Source organism: Anopheles maculipalpis, chromosome 3RL, assembly GCF_943734695.1.
Source record: "Anopheles maculipalpis chromosome 3RL, idAnoMacuDA_375_x, whole genome shotgun sequence".
In the NCBI taxonomy this organism is placed as follows: Eukaryota; Metazoa; Arthropoda; class Insecta; order Diptera; family Culicidae; genus Anopheles; species Anopheles maculipalpis.
In genome coordinates, this window is record NC_064872.1 from 60,009,287 (window position 1) to 60,022,881 (window position 13,595).

At 44.2% G+C, this 13,595-nt stretch overlaps 3 protein-coding genes across 3 annotated transcripts in view; 1 reads left to right on the top strand and 2 right to left on the bottom strand.

The window, feature by feature from the left end:
* The window catches only part of LOC126562237 (dolichyl-diphosphooligosaccharide--protein glycosyltransferase 48 kDa subunit), a 532,174-nt gene that overhangs the window by 516,056 nt on the left and 2,523 nt on the right, over positions 1 to 13,595 (top strand). The window lies entirely within an intron of this gene.
* On the bottom strand, positions 34 to 4,832 carry LOC126560849 (uncharacterized PE-PGRS family protein PE_PGRS54-like). The gene is given in 5 exon segments (XM_050216798.1): positions 34 to 2,639; positions 2,706 to 2,807; positions 2,880 to 3,074; positions 3,127 to 3,375; positions 4,754 to 4,832. Coding segments are annotated over 5 exon segments (3,231 nt in total).
* LOC126561909 (uncharacterized) lies at positions 5,505 to 8,797 on the bottom strand. The gene is made up of 4 exons (XM_050218277.1): positions 8,686 to 8,797; positions 8,444 to 8,584; positions 6,704 to 7,087; positions 5,505 to 6,639 (listed from the first exon to the last, which is right to left on the bottom strand). The coding sequence occupies exons 1-4, from the start codon at positions 8,793 to 8,795 to the stop codon at positions 5,505 to 5,507; spliced, it is 1,770 nt and encodes a 589-aa protein (XP_050074234.1). The 5' UTR covers positions 8,796 to 8,797.

Below are 13,595 nucleotides of genomic sequence, written 5' to 3' on the forward strand. Positions count from 1 at the left end.
TTTCACAATAATCCAATACAGTTGTTGCACGCTTCACTGAATTAAACGACGGTTTCCGTTGGTGAACAAACCAGAGCCAGATTGCACATCACCGTAACCACCGAACGTTGTTGTTTGATCAGAATCTTCGGCGTTTATGGTAGTGTTCTCTTCTGTTCCGTCCTCTCTAGAAGCTGATGGAACAGAACCAGTGAAACCGTTGAACGCATTTACCGGTGGGCTTCTAGTTACTGGGTTACGTGTGGTTCCTTGACTACCAGTAAAACCACCCGTTGCTCCTCTACCTAGTGGGGAGAATCCTTGTCCTGCTTGATTACCAAAGCCAAACGACCTTCCATCAGATCCTCCAAAGTTTCCTCCAGCTCCAAACTGTGTCCCTTGGTTGCCATAGCCTGTATCGAAAGCCTTTCCGTTTCCTCCAAAGGCATTACTTGTTCCAGCTCCAAATTGTGTTCCTTGATTACCAGAAGCCAATGAGCGCCCATCACCTCCAAAGCCCGTACCGAAAGATCCTCCTGACTCTCCCGTTCCAACGCCAAATTGTGTTCCTTGATTACCGGAAGCCAATGAGCGCCCATCACCTCCAAAGCCCGTACCGAAAGATCCTCCTGACTCTCCTGTTCCAACGCCAAATTGTGTTCCTTGATTACCGGAAGCCAATGGGCGTCCATCGCCTCCAAAGCCCGTACCGAAAGATCCTCCTGATCCTCCTGTTCCAACGCCAAATTGTGTTCCTTGATTACCAGAAGCCAATGAGCGCCCATCACTTCCAAAACCTATATCATAAGATCCTTCCGATCCTCCTGTTCCAGCTCCAAATTGTGTTCCTTGATTACCGGAAGCCAATGAGCGTCCATCACCTCCAAAACCTGTACCAAAAGATCCTCCTGATCCTCCTGCTCTAGTACCGAGCTGTGTTCCCTGATCACCGGAAGGCAATGAGTTTCTATCGCCACCTAATACTGGGCCAAAAGATCCTCCTGATCCTCCTGATCCTCCTAATCCTCCTGTCCCAATGCCAAATTGTGTTCCTTGATTACCGGAAGCCAATGAGCGTCCATCACCTCCAAATCCTGTACCAGAAGATCCTCCTGATCCTCCTGCTCCAGTACCGAGCTGTGTTCCTTGATTACTGGAGGCCAATGAGCGTCCATCACTTCCAAAACCTGTACCAAAAGGCCCTCCTGATCCACCTGTTCCAACGCCAAATTGTGTTCCTTGATTACCGGAAGCCAATGAGCGTCCATCACCTCCAAAGCCTGTACCGAAAGACCCTCCTGATCCTCCTGCTCCAGCACCGAGTTGTGCTGCTTGACTGCCGGAAGCTCCAAAATCAGTAGCTCCTCCAAAATCATTTCCTACTCCAGTACCGAATTGTGTTCCTTGATTGCCTGAAGCCAATCGGCGTCCATCCGCTGCAAATCCAACTCCTCTGAAAGATCCTTCTACTCCAGCACCAACTTGTCCTCCTTGATTTTGAAATGCGGAAGATCCGCCATCATCACCAAAACCAGCACCATTTAGTGTACCATCACCGCCAAAAACAGAACCAGCCGCGGGTAAACCATTCGGTACGGATAAACTTCCCCCGGTTGGACGAAAGCCCATACCAGCTCCGGCTACATACTGCAGATCATTACGACCTACCTCATTATTGTACGAAAACGATCCACGAACGTTTCCATCCTGATCGGCTGCTTCCTCGCGTGCCGCATCCGGTGTTTGGTAACCGAAACGGTACGATCTATCAATTGGAGCAGCACCACCATCTCGAGCACCTCCATTTTGACTGATTTCATTGCTATAGGAGGGTACTTCATTTTCAGGACGCGTTACCACTTGTTCCACTGAACCATCCAGAGGACGAACGGTTGTTACTGTTCCATCCTGGGTCACACCTTGAACCCCTGTCAAACCGGCATCATTTGGTTGAGATAAACGTCCATCAAGATCGTTTGTACCAACCGGTTCCGTTGATCCACGCACTATTTGATTGGGTGTAGTAGGCTGTGAGATATCGGTTGCTTCCGTGGAGGTTTTCGGTAGCCCAACAACGGCAAGTGTACTTTGATCATTTGCATTTTCACCATCAGTGACTGTTCCACCATCAACACCGCCTCTGCTGGACCAACTGTTGGGAAGCTGAGCACCCGGTCGGAAGGATGCTGGTGCTAATGGTAAACGGGCCCGCGAATGAACCGACTGTGGTCCATACTCCTCCGGATTGAGAGCACCAGCCCGGGTGTTACCGATGGTTGACCGCAAATCTACATCCGGTCCTGCATTGAAGGAGAAATTGTGCTTTGCACCATCGTTCTGGAAACCATAGGTTCCTTCGACATTCCCATTACTGTGACCGACTTCTTCACGAGACGAATGTGGTGTGTAGTAGGAAAAGCTATAACTTCCGTCCGGATTAACGTGGGCTACTGGGACCCGGTAAACGTAGCCATTGCCATGCCAGGGCCATCTTGTTCCCCCATAACCACCGTAACTAGCTGGAACTCCGTAGCGCCATGGTTCAACGGAGGGACCGCTGTTTATTGAAGGACGTCCGTACGTTGCTGTATCGAGACGGTTACCGTGATGATAAGCTCCCCCTGCTCCAAACCCTGCTCCCGATGCTCCAAAAGCACCTCCTAAAGTTTGAGATGGGAAGGAAATTATCGATGACTATTGATCACTAGTAGCCAACTATTACTTACCATCAGTATCCGGGGCTGGTCCATTGTTATGGTTAGGATTAAACTGACCTGGACCAAAATTGGAACCTTGATTGTTGTACCCCCCAACAACACCTTCAGAACCTACAATGAAGGGCAAAAACAATACGCGCAATGAAAATCGTGTCAAGGTCATGTCCGGTGAATAAACGTTACCTGTAGCTAAAGGAACTGAAGAACTAATTGCCCCTCCCTGCTGATAACCTGTTCTATCCGCTCCAACGCTATCAGTAGACACGCCACCTACTAGTCCTCCTGTTGATCCTCCTCTACCATTGCCACCTGTCCACTGATTGCCTGCAAAGTCTCTAGTTCGATCGACTCCACCGGAAATTCCTTAAATAAAATAATTTTAACAATTCAAATGGCACCACACGGAACGTTTTAATAACAGCTGAACTACCTCCACCTGATTGGCCTTGAAACGGGTATCCACCACCAACACTACCAACTCCACCCGCATTCCACGAACCAGCACTGGCACCTGCTAGAGCCTGATTGCTTAGCGTACCACCGTTACGTCCTCCAACGTATCCATTGCCAGCTCCTTGATAATACGTGTTGGGAAGATTCCAACCATATCCTTGCTCCGTTATCACTCCCACCAGCAAAATCACCATCCAGGTAGCCATTGCATTTAAGTAACCACGCACTATGGTGATATGAGAACACTACCGGACCTACTCTATACGCTTTGTTCACTGTACTCGAACACACTGTTTCCTACGATCGGCTGGCTGGGTGTTTTTATAACCCGATTTATACGATAAGTTACAACACTTCATCGATACGGATGTAGGGTTTGGACAGTAGTGTAGTGTCCTCACTAAAACATCTCCACGCTAATAGCACCGACCAGCCAGAGATGACTTAATACCCGGACGAACCGGTATGATTGAGTTGCTGCCACTTGTCAGAATCGTGCCGATAGTCGATATATTGTGATATAGGACAGATCATTCAACTACCCGTATGTGAGTGTGTGGGTGTGTTATGGAAAAAAAATCCATCCCTTACGGCATTTGTCATACACATCTGGGGTAATTAACAATTTCTAACATTCTTGAAAGCCGGTTCCTAGTCACTCATCGCACTCAAGTAACGTCACACCTGAGGACTCCCGACGGTGCGCATGGCTATAATTCTTTGGCGTGCAACGTGCACTATTAGCACGAATAATTGGCCCTTCTACCACTACTACCACTACTACTACTACTACTAGCTAGCAAGTGCAGCTCCCGGGTGTACGCGTTTGCCTTGCGGGAAAGTTTACTCGATTAATCTTTGTGGATCATCTTCGGTAATATGCTGATCGCCGGGGAACGATTTATGGCTTACGGTATAATCTAATAAAGTCTAATCATCCCTTTGAAGCTCAATAGACGATCGATTACACTGGTAGTTTGTAGCAAAATCAAGCCTTTGGCGATGAAGATGGATGGATGACATTTGAAGGGAGTTTTCTATATTTTTTCCCTCATTTCAAGATCATCTTCTCAACAGATGATTATGACTGTTTGGCGTAATGATACAGTATCTTTATTGGCTAAAAACAATAACTGAATGAAGTAGCTTTTGGGACCAGACGAGACATCATGCTTTATTATTGAGTTGATGTGGTATAATTTAATAATTAACGACAAACTCCTCGATCCGCTTAATGGCTGATAATTGTGCCTGCTGAAGGTTTAATAAATGCTCACGTGAGTTCCGAGATCTGAAGGTTGCATGCGGTTGCATTTTTTTGTTTATCTTCTAAACATGTTTTCCCAGCAGATTAAGTTATAAGACAACAAGCACGTCATCCTTCTGATGTACAGTGAAAACATATGTTACTTCAACGCCTTTTTATCCTTATCTTCATCGCCCACTTCCGTTGTACCTAACCGTAACGCCTTCAGTGCAAACTGTTGTCATATTTACATCCACCATCCATTCAAATGCATCTCGTTTAACAGCGCTTAAGTTTTTTGCTGTATCGATTGACTTCGTTTCGTTGTTTTTTTGTGTGCTACCGATGCTATGCTTACCGTCCCATTCGCGCGCTAAACGTACATGCTGTTGCACATCGATTGTATTCAAATGCAGTGTGAAACAAGTGCAGAACATCAGCCCGTAAGGCTATCATTTAGTCGCGCCATGACGTGTCTGTTGAGCACGAAACAGATGAATAATTTTACACATGTTCTTTCATGTGTTTTTGCAACTCTTTAATTGATACAAGGGTGTTTTCGTTTACCGAACGGTAATGGTAATGAATGTTTGTTCAATTTGTCAGTCCGACATAGCGGACAAATTGGTGATTGATGGATGAAGGTGTTAAATTTGTTGCTGAAGAAGGTTTTTGTTGTATGTTTTTTTATTAACAGTTAAATAATAATAAACAAATTATCAAGGTTATTTGCTGTATAAAATAATTAATAATTAACCCAGGAGATCGTGGCTTGGTGGTATTGGCGACAGCGGCGCTGGTCATGACAGGACCGGAATTCAAATCCCATCCAGATCGTTCCCCCGCAGTGAGAACTGACTATTCAACTGGTACTGGTATGGTATCGGCAAGCCTAGTAAACAATTCGATGGCCGGTCTGAGCTTAGAAGTTAACACAAAATTTTACAAATAAAGTAACGAAATAAGTAAAACACCTTAACACATCCTCGGCTTTGAAACGCATTCGCATCCGATCGTACGATTGTCTTTATTTCTATTAATACTCATGTGCAATAATTTATTTACATAACTAAAGCTCTTCCATCCATCAACCATGCAATCCTTCCTTCTTATCGCCGATCGTACGATTTTCTACCACCGGCGTGACCCGCTTTAGCCTGCTGCGCCTGTGTATCGCGGCGCAAAGCATCACCGGGCGACGGTGCCCGACCACCGTACGGTAGCAGATCAATGTTCTGTATGTGGGCGCGAACCGATGCACCCGGCGCCAGTCCCACGTACCAATCCCCCACGTTCTTGATGATCGTCGAATCTTTCGCGAAATCACGCCAATCCTTCTTTCGATCGTCTTCGAGCTTTTTCTGATCGTACGTTACCTCGGGAAAGCCGGAAAAATCGTTCGAATTGTACGCGTTCGTGCCGGGAGCTGATTCACCGAAGCTTGGGTACGGTGCTGGGCCGGATGGGCCACTCGAGATCGCCACATCGAACGGTCCGGATAGTGATGGCTGATCGTGATCATGATCGGTACCGGTAGGTCCCGGACCGGTCGCTTCGTAGTCGTACTTTGGTGGCAGCAACCCGATAATACTGTCCTCTCCGTATCCTCCAAGATCATGCTCCGTGGGATCATCCGGAAGGGGGTATTTTTCGCGCGACGCTTCACTTGAATCGCTGGATGAGATTGGTCGATCGGTTGTTGGAGGACGTAAGCTTGGTGAGCTCGTTGTTGGACGCTTACTGTCGAAGTCTTCCTCATCGTATCCTTGACCTGTTGGACGATTGCTTTCCGGATAGCCTGGTGGTGGCTTCGAACCGTCCGGGTAACTGCTACCCGCACCAGATGGACCCGTTGGAGGATCGTACGTTCCACCCGGTGCCGTGGGTCGACTTGACCCACCATCGTATCCACCGGCTGAGGGTCGTGCCACATGATCGTAACCAGCTCCCGACGCACCAGGACGTTCACTGGCCGGACCGGATGGTGCCGTCTGGTATGAAGGATTGTTGTTGTCTCCGATTTCACTCTGCTCGACATGATTTATGCCGAAGTTCGGTTGTTGTAGACGATGTGTTCCTGCACCAACCGTACTCTGCACCACTTTATATCCAATACCGGCTCCTGCAATGTACTGCACCGTTCGCTGCACACCCTTATCGTCTAGATAGGAGTACGAACCACGGGTCACTCCATCCGGGCCAGTTGTTTCCGCTCGGCGCTGATCCGGACCCACTGAGAGCAATCTGTAATAAGAACCGGCGAGTGACAACTGCATCTTTTACCTTGCCATCCATCCCCTATACTTACTTGTACTGTCCGGAACCGCTCGGACCACTCTCGAACGCGACTTTGCCGCGCACCTGTTTGTGCGTTTTGTAGAGCGGACTCTCGTACGCGATCGTGTTCGGTGCATCGGGGACAGGATTAGCTACCTCGTAGCCCGTACCAGAACCAGCGGAATAGCGTACCGAATGCTTCTCACCCACGTCATCGATGTACGTGTAGAGACCGTTCACACGTCCATTGCTGTCTGAACCTTCGCGGCGCTGATAGTTTCGTGTTTTGAACTGAAAATCGTAGCTCGGATCATCGTATGGGTCTGCCAGAGGATCTTCCGGCGTTCCGATTGGGCCACGCTGCACTTGCGAAAGGCTCTGCTTGCGGTGGATCTTTGGTCCTCGAGCACGGAAGCTGGGTAGAAGGATGATAGGTGACTTAGTGTGAGATTTGACAGGGTTCGTCGCTTGTTGAAGTCTTTCGTTTTTCAAATTTATTGTCGATCGAAAGGTAAACCCTTTAACCCTGAAGGTTATTATGTTAGATTTTAAGCAATTGTATGACTTACAGTAATTTATTATAAGTAAAGTTAATGCAAGTTATATTCAAGCTTAATCAATATGCCTGTTCGAATTCATATACATACATATACGAGACTCGATCGAAAGGAAGATTTTTGAAAGGAAGATTGATTGATATTTGTGATAGACCGGAGGAATAAACATTACATAGATGGGTGTGATCTAGTAAAATGTCTACTTTTTCATTCAATAGGAACGGCCGAGTCGTACTTCTGGGAAGACCTATCTTTTCTGTAGGAAATTGGTTCGTTTAGTCTTCCGCGTTGTAGTCAAGTTGTGAGAATTTAAATTCAGCCCATGAAAATGCTTATTTTTCCATGGTTCTAGATTTTTAGGTCAATATTAATTAAATGAAACATATAAACCAAAAACCCATAGTAGTTTCATATCCACCATGTAAAATAGCGAACCAGAAAATAAATTTGTTTCCTTTTTTGTATTTATATTTGGATGAAATTAAATTGTTTCTATAATTCTAGCAAACTTTATAAGATTGGTCTCTTTTCTTATTAACTGAAGGGCTTATAACTAGTAAATATTGTTCTTTTATAATTAAATGGTCATTGTGATCAATTGCAAACTATTAAAATTAAAATTTTTAACAATCCTTAGTTATTCTGTAGGACGAGGTTCGTCGCTTTCCTATGCATTGAAGTCTTTCCCTTAATAAAGTCTTTTCGAGCCTGTATTTTGCATAAATTTGCGTCTTAAATAACAAAATCAGCTCACAAAATCGGTTAAATTGACAATCAAATTATCATACTTTAGTTCTTCGACCCATTCTTAAAATGGTTCAACAGTTAAGCTAAACACTTGCCTACGAAAAATGTAGCTGTCTGTCAATTTACACGCATTACTGTCCCTTTATGTAACAATACAAACTAAAAAGAAGCGAACCCCAAAACACAATTGACCACCAGCACTGTTAAAAACCCATCCCATGCTGAAGGTCAACCCAGCACTGGCCAGTTTCATCCATTTCAGCATTTCCCACCGAGGGATGCGCACATACAATCGTCCAGCCTGACCTCGAAATAATTACGCCCCGTCTTAACGGTGTGATAAATGCTAAATTAGTATCTCACTTCTGTCGTGGCTGGTGGCTCTCATAACAATTCAAGTTCACCATTGAGACACCTTTCACTTGCCGTTTGGGGGAGGCGGGACGTTTTGCTCTGCTGATACTTACCCGCGTGGTCCAGCCGTGTAGATCGTTTCCTCGACGCGCCCCGTGTCCGGTTGCCTGCTTCCATACCGTCCCCGTACGATCGTCTTCGGATTACCGCTGGCCGTATGATAGTGGGCACCGGGTGTGTCGGAATTTTTCAAACTTTGGTCGCACGAAAAAACGGGAGAAAATAAAAGCAAAGGGACACATTTCAGTGATACACATTCGAATACCACATCCATTGGTAGGAAGCTGTACACTACCCGAACGCAAACGAGCCATCCGAATTGATGTGATTAAAATCCGTCTGATCGGAACGTGCTGCTGGTAATAGGTGAATTAGCACCACACTGACAAACACTAACACCTTCATTGTGGAATTGTGGATCCTTTTTTACACTTTTATATATTTTATTCACTTGTTTTCTTGTTTTGGTTTTAATATTCAAATCACTCCGTTTTCTTATTTTACACACCAAACGGGTACAGATTTTTTAAAAGCATTTTCCACGATATTTATATTTATACACACACATCATACATTTCAACACTAGACACACTGTGACTTCCCTTTTACACAATTTAAGCAAATTTTATTCTACACAAAAACCTCTATGGACGTCAAACCCTCAGCTCAGTCGGTCAACTGTTCGGTGCGGCGAAAAATCATACCTCTTTATATACACTTTGACCTACCTATCTACCACCCACCCAACCAGGTCTCTTTAATGGTGCTTTTCCGCCCAAAATACAACACTAGCTAGGGATGGAGGAAGAAGAAAAATTAAACGCCAACCTGGTGGAACAATAACGATACTCCGCCCGGGGAGATGCCACCAGCCTCAGATGGCAGGTCTGTCTGTCTGTCTCTCTCGCTCTATGTTTGTTTTTCCGATCAAACTACGTACGAACTAACCAACACGGACCACGTGCCAGCCAGTTGTTGTTAAATCCCCAATCTGACCCCATCCCCCTCCCTCGATCGTCTTACCCACCCAGCTATGGTTTCGGATTCTTGGGGTAAGATTTTAGATTAAGGAACAAAGTCAGTCGGTTATCCCTTCCACCAACGGTGTGGACATTGGTTGAAGCCCCTGTTTGGCTTTAAGCACGCATGCGCATGCGTGTTGATTAGATGGTTCTATGACGCGTTTTATGGGCCAGTGCCGGTGCGAGGGTGGCCTGGTGCTGTGGCCACCTACCCGTGCACCAAAAGCATGCGTTAACACAATGGTGTGGCGACCTGGTGGCGAATCTCTACATTCCCAGCCCAAATCTAAGCTCGCAAACCCCAGCGCAGTTAGTGTGTTGAGCTGGTGCTCGATATCGATCTTTATTTTTCGCCTTCTTCAAGCATATTTGATCAAATGGATAGGTCAGACGGGGGGAACGTGAAGTCAGGTCATGATTTTTGCATGAATGCGTTCGAGCAGACCTGTGGAATGAGCGTTACGGGTGAAGTTGTTATGGGATGTAGCGCGGGGGTTTAGTGTGTGTATGTGTGTATTTTCATTCATAAAATGCTTAACTTTATGTGTATGAAGTTACTTCAACAGGGAGAAGCTCATTCGATGGAGGAATGATGATCGTTTTCTTGAAGTCTTGAAGCTTGATTTTCATGTTTCAATAAAAAGAAAACATATGAATCTTATAAAAAATTCATAATTAAGACTAAAAATAAAACAACTATTACTAAAGACTTTTGGTGGCTCACTTTGAAATAGTTTGTTATTTCAAAAGAATGTTTTGTCTAATTATTTGAGCATTAATGATTCAAAGACATTTTAAATTATTGAACACAATCGATCCTTACAACGCCTTGACACGATCGTTTCTCATTACTGTGGAGTTTAGGTCTAGCTACAATCATCATCTTTTTTTACCGAACCCAACGAAACTTTGAAATTTAGAGGAAAATTCTTATCATTCTGTTAAATAACTTTCAGTAAAGGTTTTATATAAAATAGAAGAGAACGTTAATTATCTTTAACTAATTTAATTTAACTCAGATATAATGATTCAGTTAATCAACAAATCGGAGTCAAAATCATTAATAAAAGTTTAGAAGCCGAGAAACAGTTACAAGGAAGGAAAATATATGATTCAGAATCAATAGCGGATAGCGGAAGGATCCAGAATACAAAAACCAGGTGATAGCAGTCATGAGCCGTGAGTCAGTAGATAGGAGCTTCAGGAACTGATTCTCGAGAGTTAAGACCAAGAAACTAGATGCCAGGAGCTACAAAAGCTGACATCTGGAAGTTATTATTAAGGGAAGTAGAGCCAAATGCAATCCAGGATAATAGGATAGAAGTCTAGGAATCAGGAGTATCGGAGAGAATTGGCTCTTGTGCTTCGTATCCTCCTACTTCTATGGATTCTAATAATCCCTCAACTGGTCCTAAAAATTTTCTGATATATGCCATTCATTATTTAAATTATAATCTTCACCTATCTAAGCTTGTCTAGGGTTCTTGCTGGTCTCAGATCATATCCACAATTGTAATAATCCCCCCCAGATCGTTCATATTTCTCTAGATCTCACGTTAGGGTATCGAGAAGCATATAGAATCAATCAATTAAACAAAACATAAATACAAACAAATTTCTCATGAACTAAAAAAACGGATGAAGTACTTATTTAAAATTAATCGGTTCCATACCCTATACTTAAAGACACAGCACACGACAGGCGGAAGAGAATTGAGTTCTAAATTCTAGAGATTGTTGGCTGTGGATAATCGTTTTATAGATGTAAAGGAGTTTAAAACGTGTTGATCGCTGTACTATTCGATCGAATGTTCGACGGTTTCTTCATAAAACAATAACTTGTCAAAAGAATCAATTACATACCAATAAATAAATCTAATAATATCTGTACCTGAAAACTTGCCAATAATATCGTCGTCCGCAAGGAAACAGGGATCCATCATTTGGATCATTGTACGTTAGCTTGATGTCGTCATAGAAGTCTTCGACAGCATACACTCTACACTGGCCAGACATACCTTCCCCCAACTCATGATAATTCGTGATCATGATGCACCAGCGAAGAAGCAGCGTCGAACCGTTGACCACCGGTCCAAGATATGCTAGTTCACTCTAGCCATTTTTGTTTTATTCGCCTTCCCGCTCCGTAAGATACAACTCAAGGGCAACTATCATAATGAGACGGGTCCGCTCATGGGCGGGATTTTTGCGTCTTCAATTGTTTCCACGCGATCGCGATCTACCACCCTTTACGACGCCGCACCGCATTCTGGATACACTCCGTATCTGCAGGCGTCAAAATTGGTGGGAGGTAAAGAACTTCAAACCATGACCCCATACCCATCGGACAGCTCCCGAACGGCCGGACAAGACTCGCGTGCCATCAAAATCGCGCTGGCATTGGATCTTTTCGTCGGATTGTCCGATTATTTTGGCAGGATTTCCTTCTTCACCGTTCAACTGACCGTGTGGTGTGTTGTCTTCGGGTCTTGAAATGATTGATTGCAGCAGTCGTGGGGGGGGGGGGGGGGGTATATTTTTCGCTAAATTTTCGTACATCCGAAAAGTTTACATACACCCACAAAGCGTTAGGACTGACCGGACAATGGTCTTCCGAAGACAGTCAGATTTTGTGTGGGTTGTCAGCGAGCGCGAGGAAGTGGCAATGGTTGGTTGGCGGTTGAGTTTTGGGCGTTGGTTTTGAGTTTTCCGCAGAAACCGGACGGTAAACCATCCGGTGTTCGTTTACGTCAGGCAGTACGTTGTTATTATTTCGTGCCGTCAGCTGGTTGCCATTTCGGATAATGTCGACTGTTGGGTGTGGAGGGGTCGCATTACTTGTTATTAAAATCAGCTGATGATTTATGACTACGAAACGATCCCTAGCGTATGATATGCAACATCGTCAGAACCGGACGTACCAACGTCGGTGATCACAGATTAGTTGAGGTGAGTTTGAGCGGTTGAAACAGACGGGGGAAGGTGTTGGAGTTGGACATTCAATACATCGGTAATGTTCAACACGATTAATATGGAAAATTAACACTTGCAAGTGATAGGATCTTGTTAGAACTGTGAAGACAATTACTTATGTTTATTTTAATTTTGATAATTGAACGTTATTTTTAGAATCATTACAATTTTTTTACAACGTTGAACTACTATGCGGCAATTCAAGCGAAACACAAATAAACGGAATTAATTGAACTAGAAAAATCCAAAATAAATTGCAATTAAATATTCTCTCCACAATTATCGCTCACGTGCTAAAACCCCTGTGTCCTATTTACGCCTGTTGTTCAAAACTTAATCTGAAATTGATCAAATGCACTGAAATTAATGCGTGAGAGGCGCATGTGCATTAAGTGGTCATTTACATTTTGTATCACATTTTCAATGCATTGCTAATATATTCCTAACGACTGTGTTATCGGCCACATGGCCAAGATTTAGATGAAAACGGATCGTAGTCACGCATGGCAATGCTCGCCGTCCATTGTGGACTTGTACAAGTATTCTAGCTTCTACATTGATCTGTATTGCATGGTCTGCCACAGCTCTGTCCATGCTAAAGTTTTATCTTGAAACACATCTGGCCTGGAGATTAGATTTTGACGACATAGCTGGAGGACCCGTAGCAAAACAAAAATTTGGTTTAAAGTAAATTTTTGGTCAAGTCGCTTCTTAAAGAGAGATTTTTAATTATAGACAATAAATCTACAGAATAGTTTTTGGGACAATGTTTAGAAGGCATGTAAACCTGTGAAGCTTCTCAAAATGTAGTCACTAAAGGCTCGATTTTTGTAAAATATTATGAACGCGTTAAGATATAGTTGGGTAAAGACAATCAACTATCGGATGCCACTAAAGGCTGAAACCTTAAGAGGTCAATGTAGTCTCAAACGCGGCCTATTTTTCTGTAGATTTTTCACACATTTCCATACAAAACTAACAGTATTTCTTCCCAAAATTAGAGTTGCGCTTCGTTTAGAACGGATTTCAGAGCCTCAAAGTCTCATAAATAATCGGAAAAAGACCTGAAACGTTAAATAAGCTGAAGAAGCAGGTCATTCCCTCCAAGTAACCCTCCCCCCTCCAATCTTCCTTGGTTGACGAGGGCCTGTCTGGTCAACGATGCCCCCCCCCCCACCCTTCCTGGTCCAAGAGGCATCCTGGTTTGCAA

What these genes read in the sequence shown, in the direction of transcription:
- LOC126561909 (XM_050218277.1), bottom strand. Translation starts at nt 8,795, where the DNA reads ATGAAGGTGTTAGTGTTTGTCAGTGTGGTGCTAATTCACCTATTACCA. An exon ending in GATGGCTCGTTTGCGTTCGG is followed by an intron (nt 8,585 to 8,685) that starts GTAGTGTACAGC and finishes GTGCGACCAAAG; the next exon opens with TTTGAAAAATTCCGACACAC. An exon ending in TACACGGCTGGACCACGCGG is followed by an intron (nt 7,088 to 8,443) that starts GTAAGTATCAGC and finishes CCTTCTACCCAG; the next exon opens with CTTCCGTGCTCGAGGACCAA.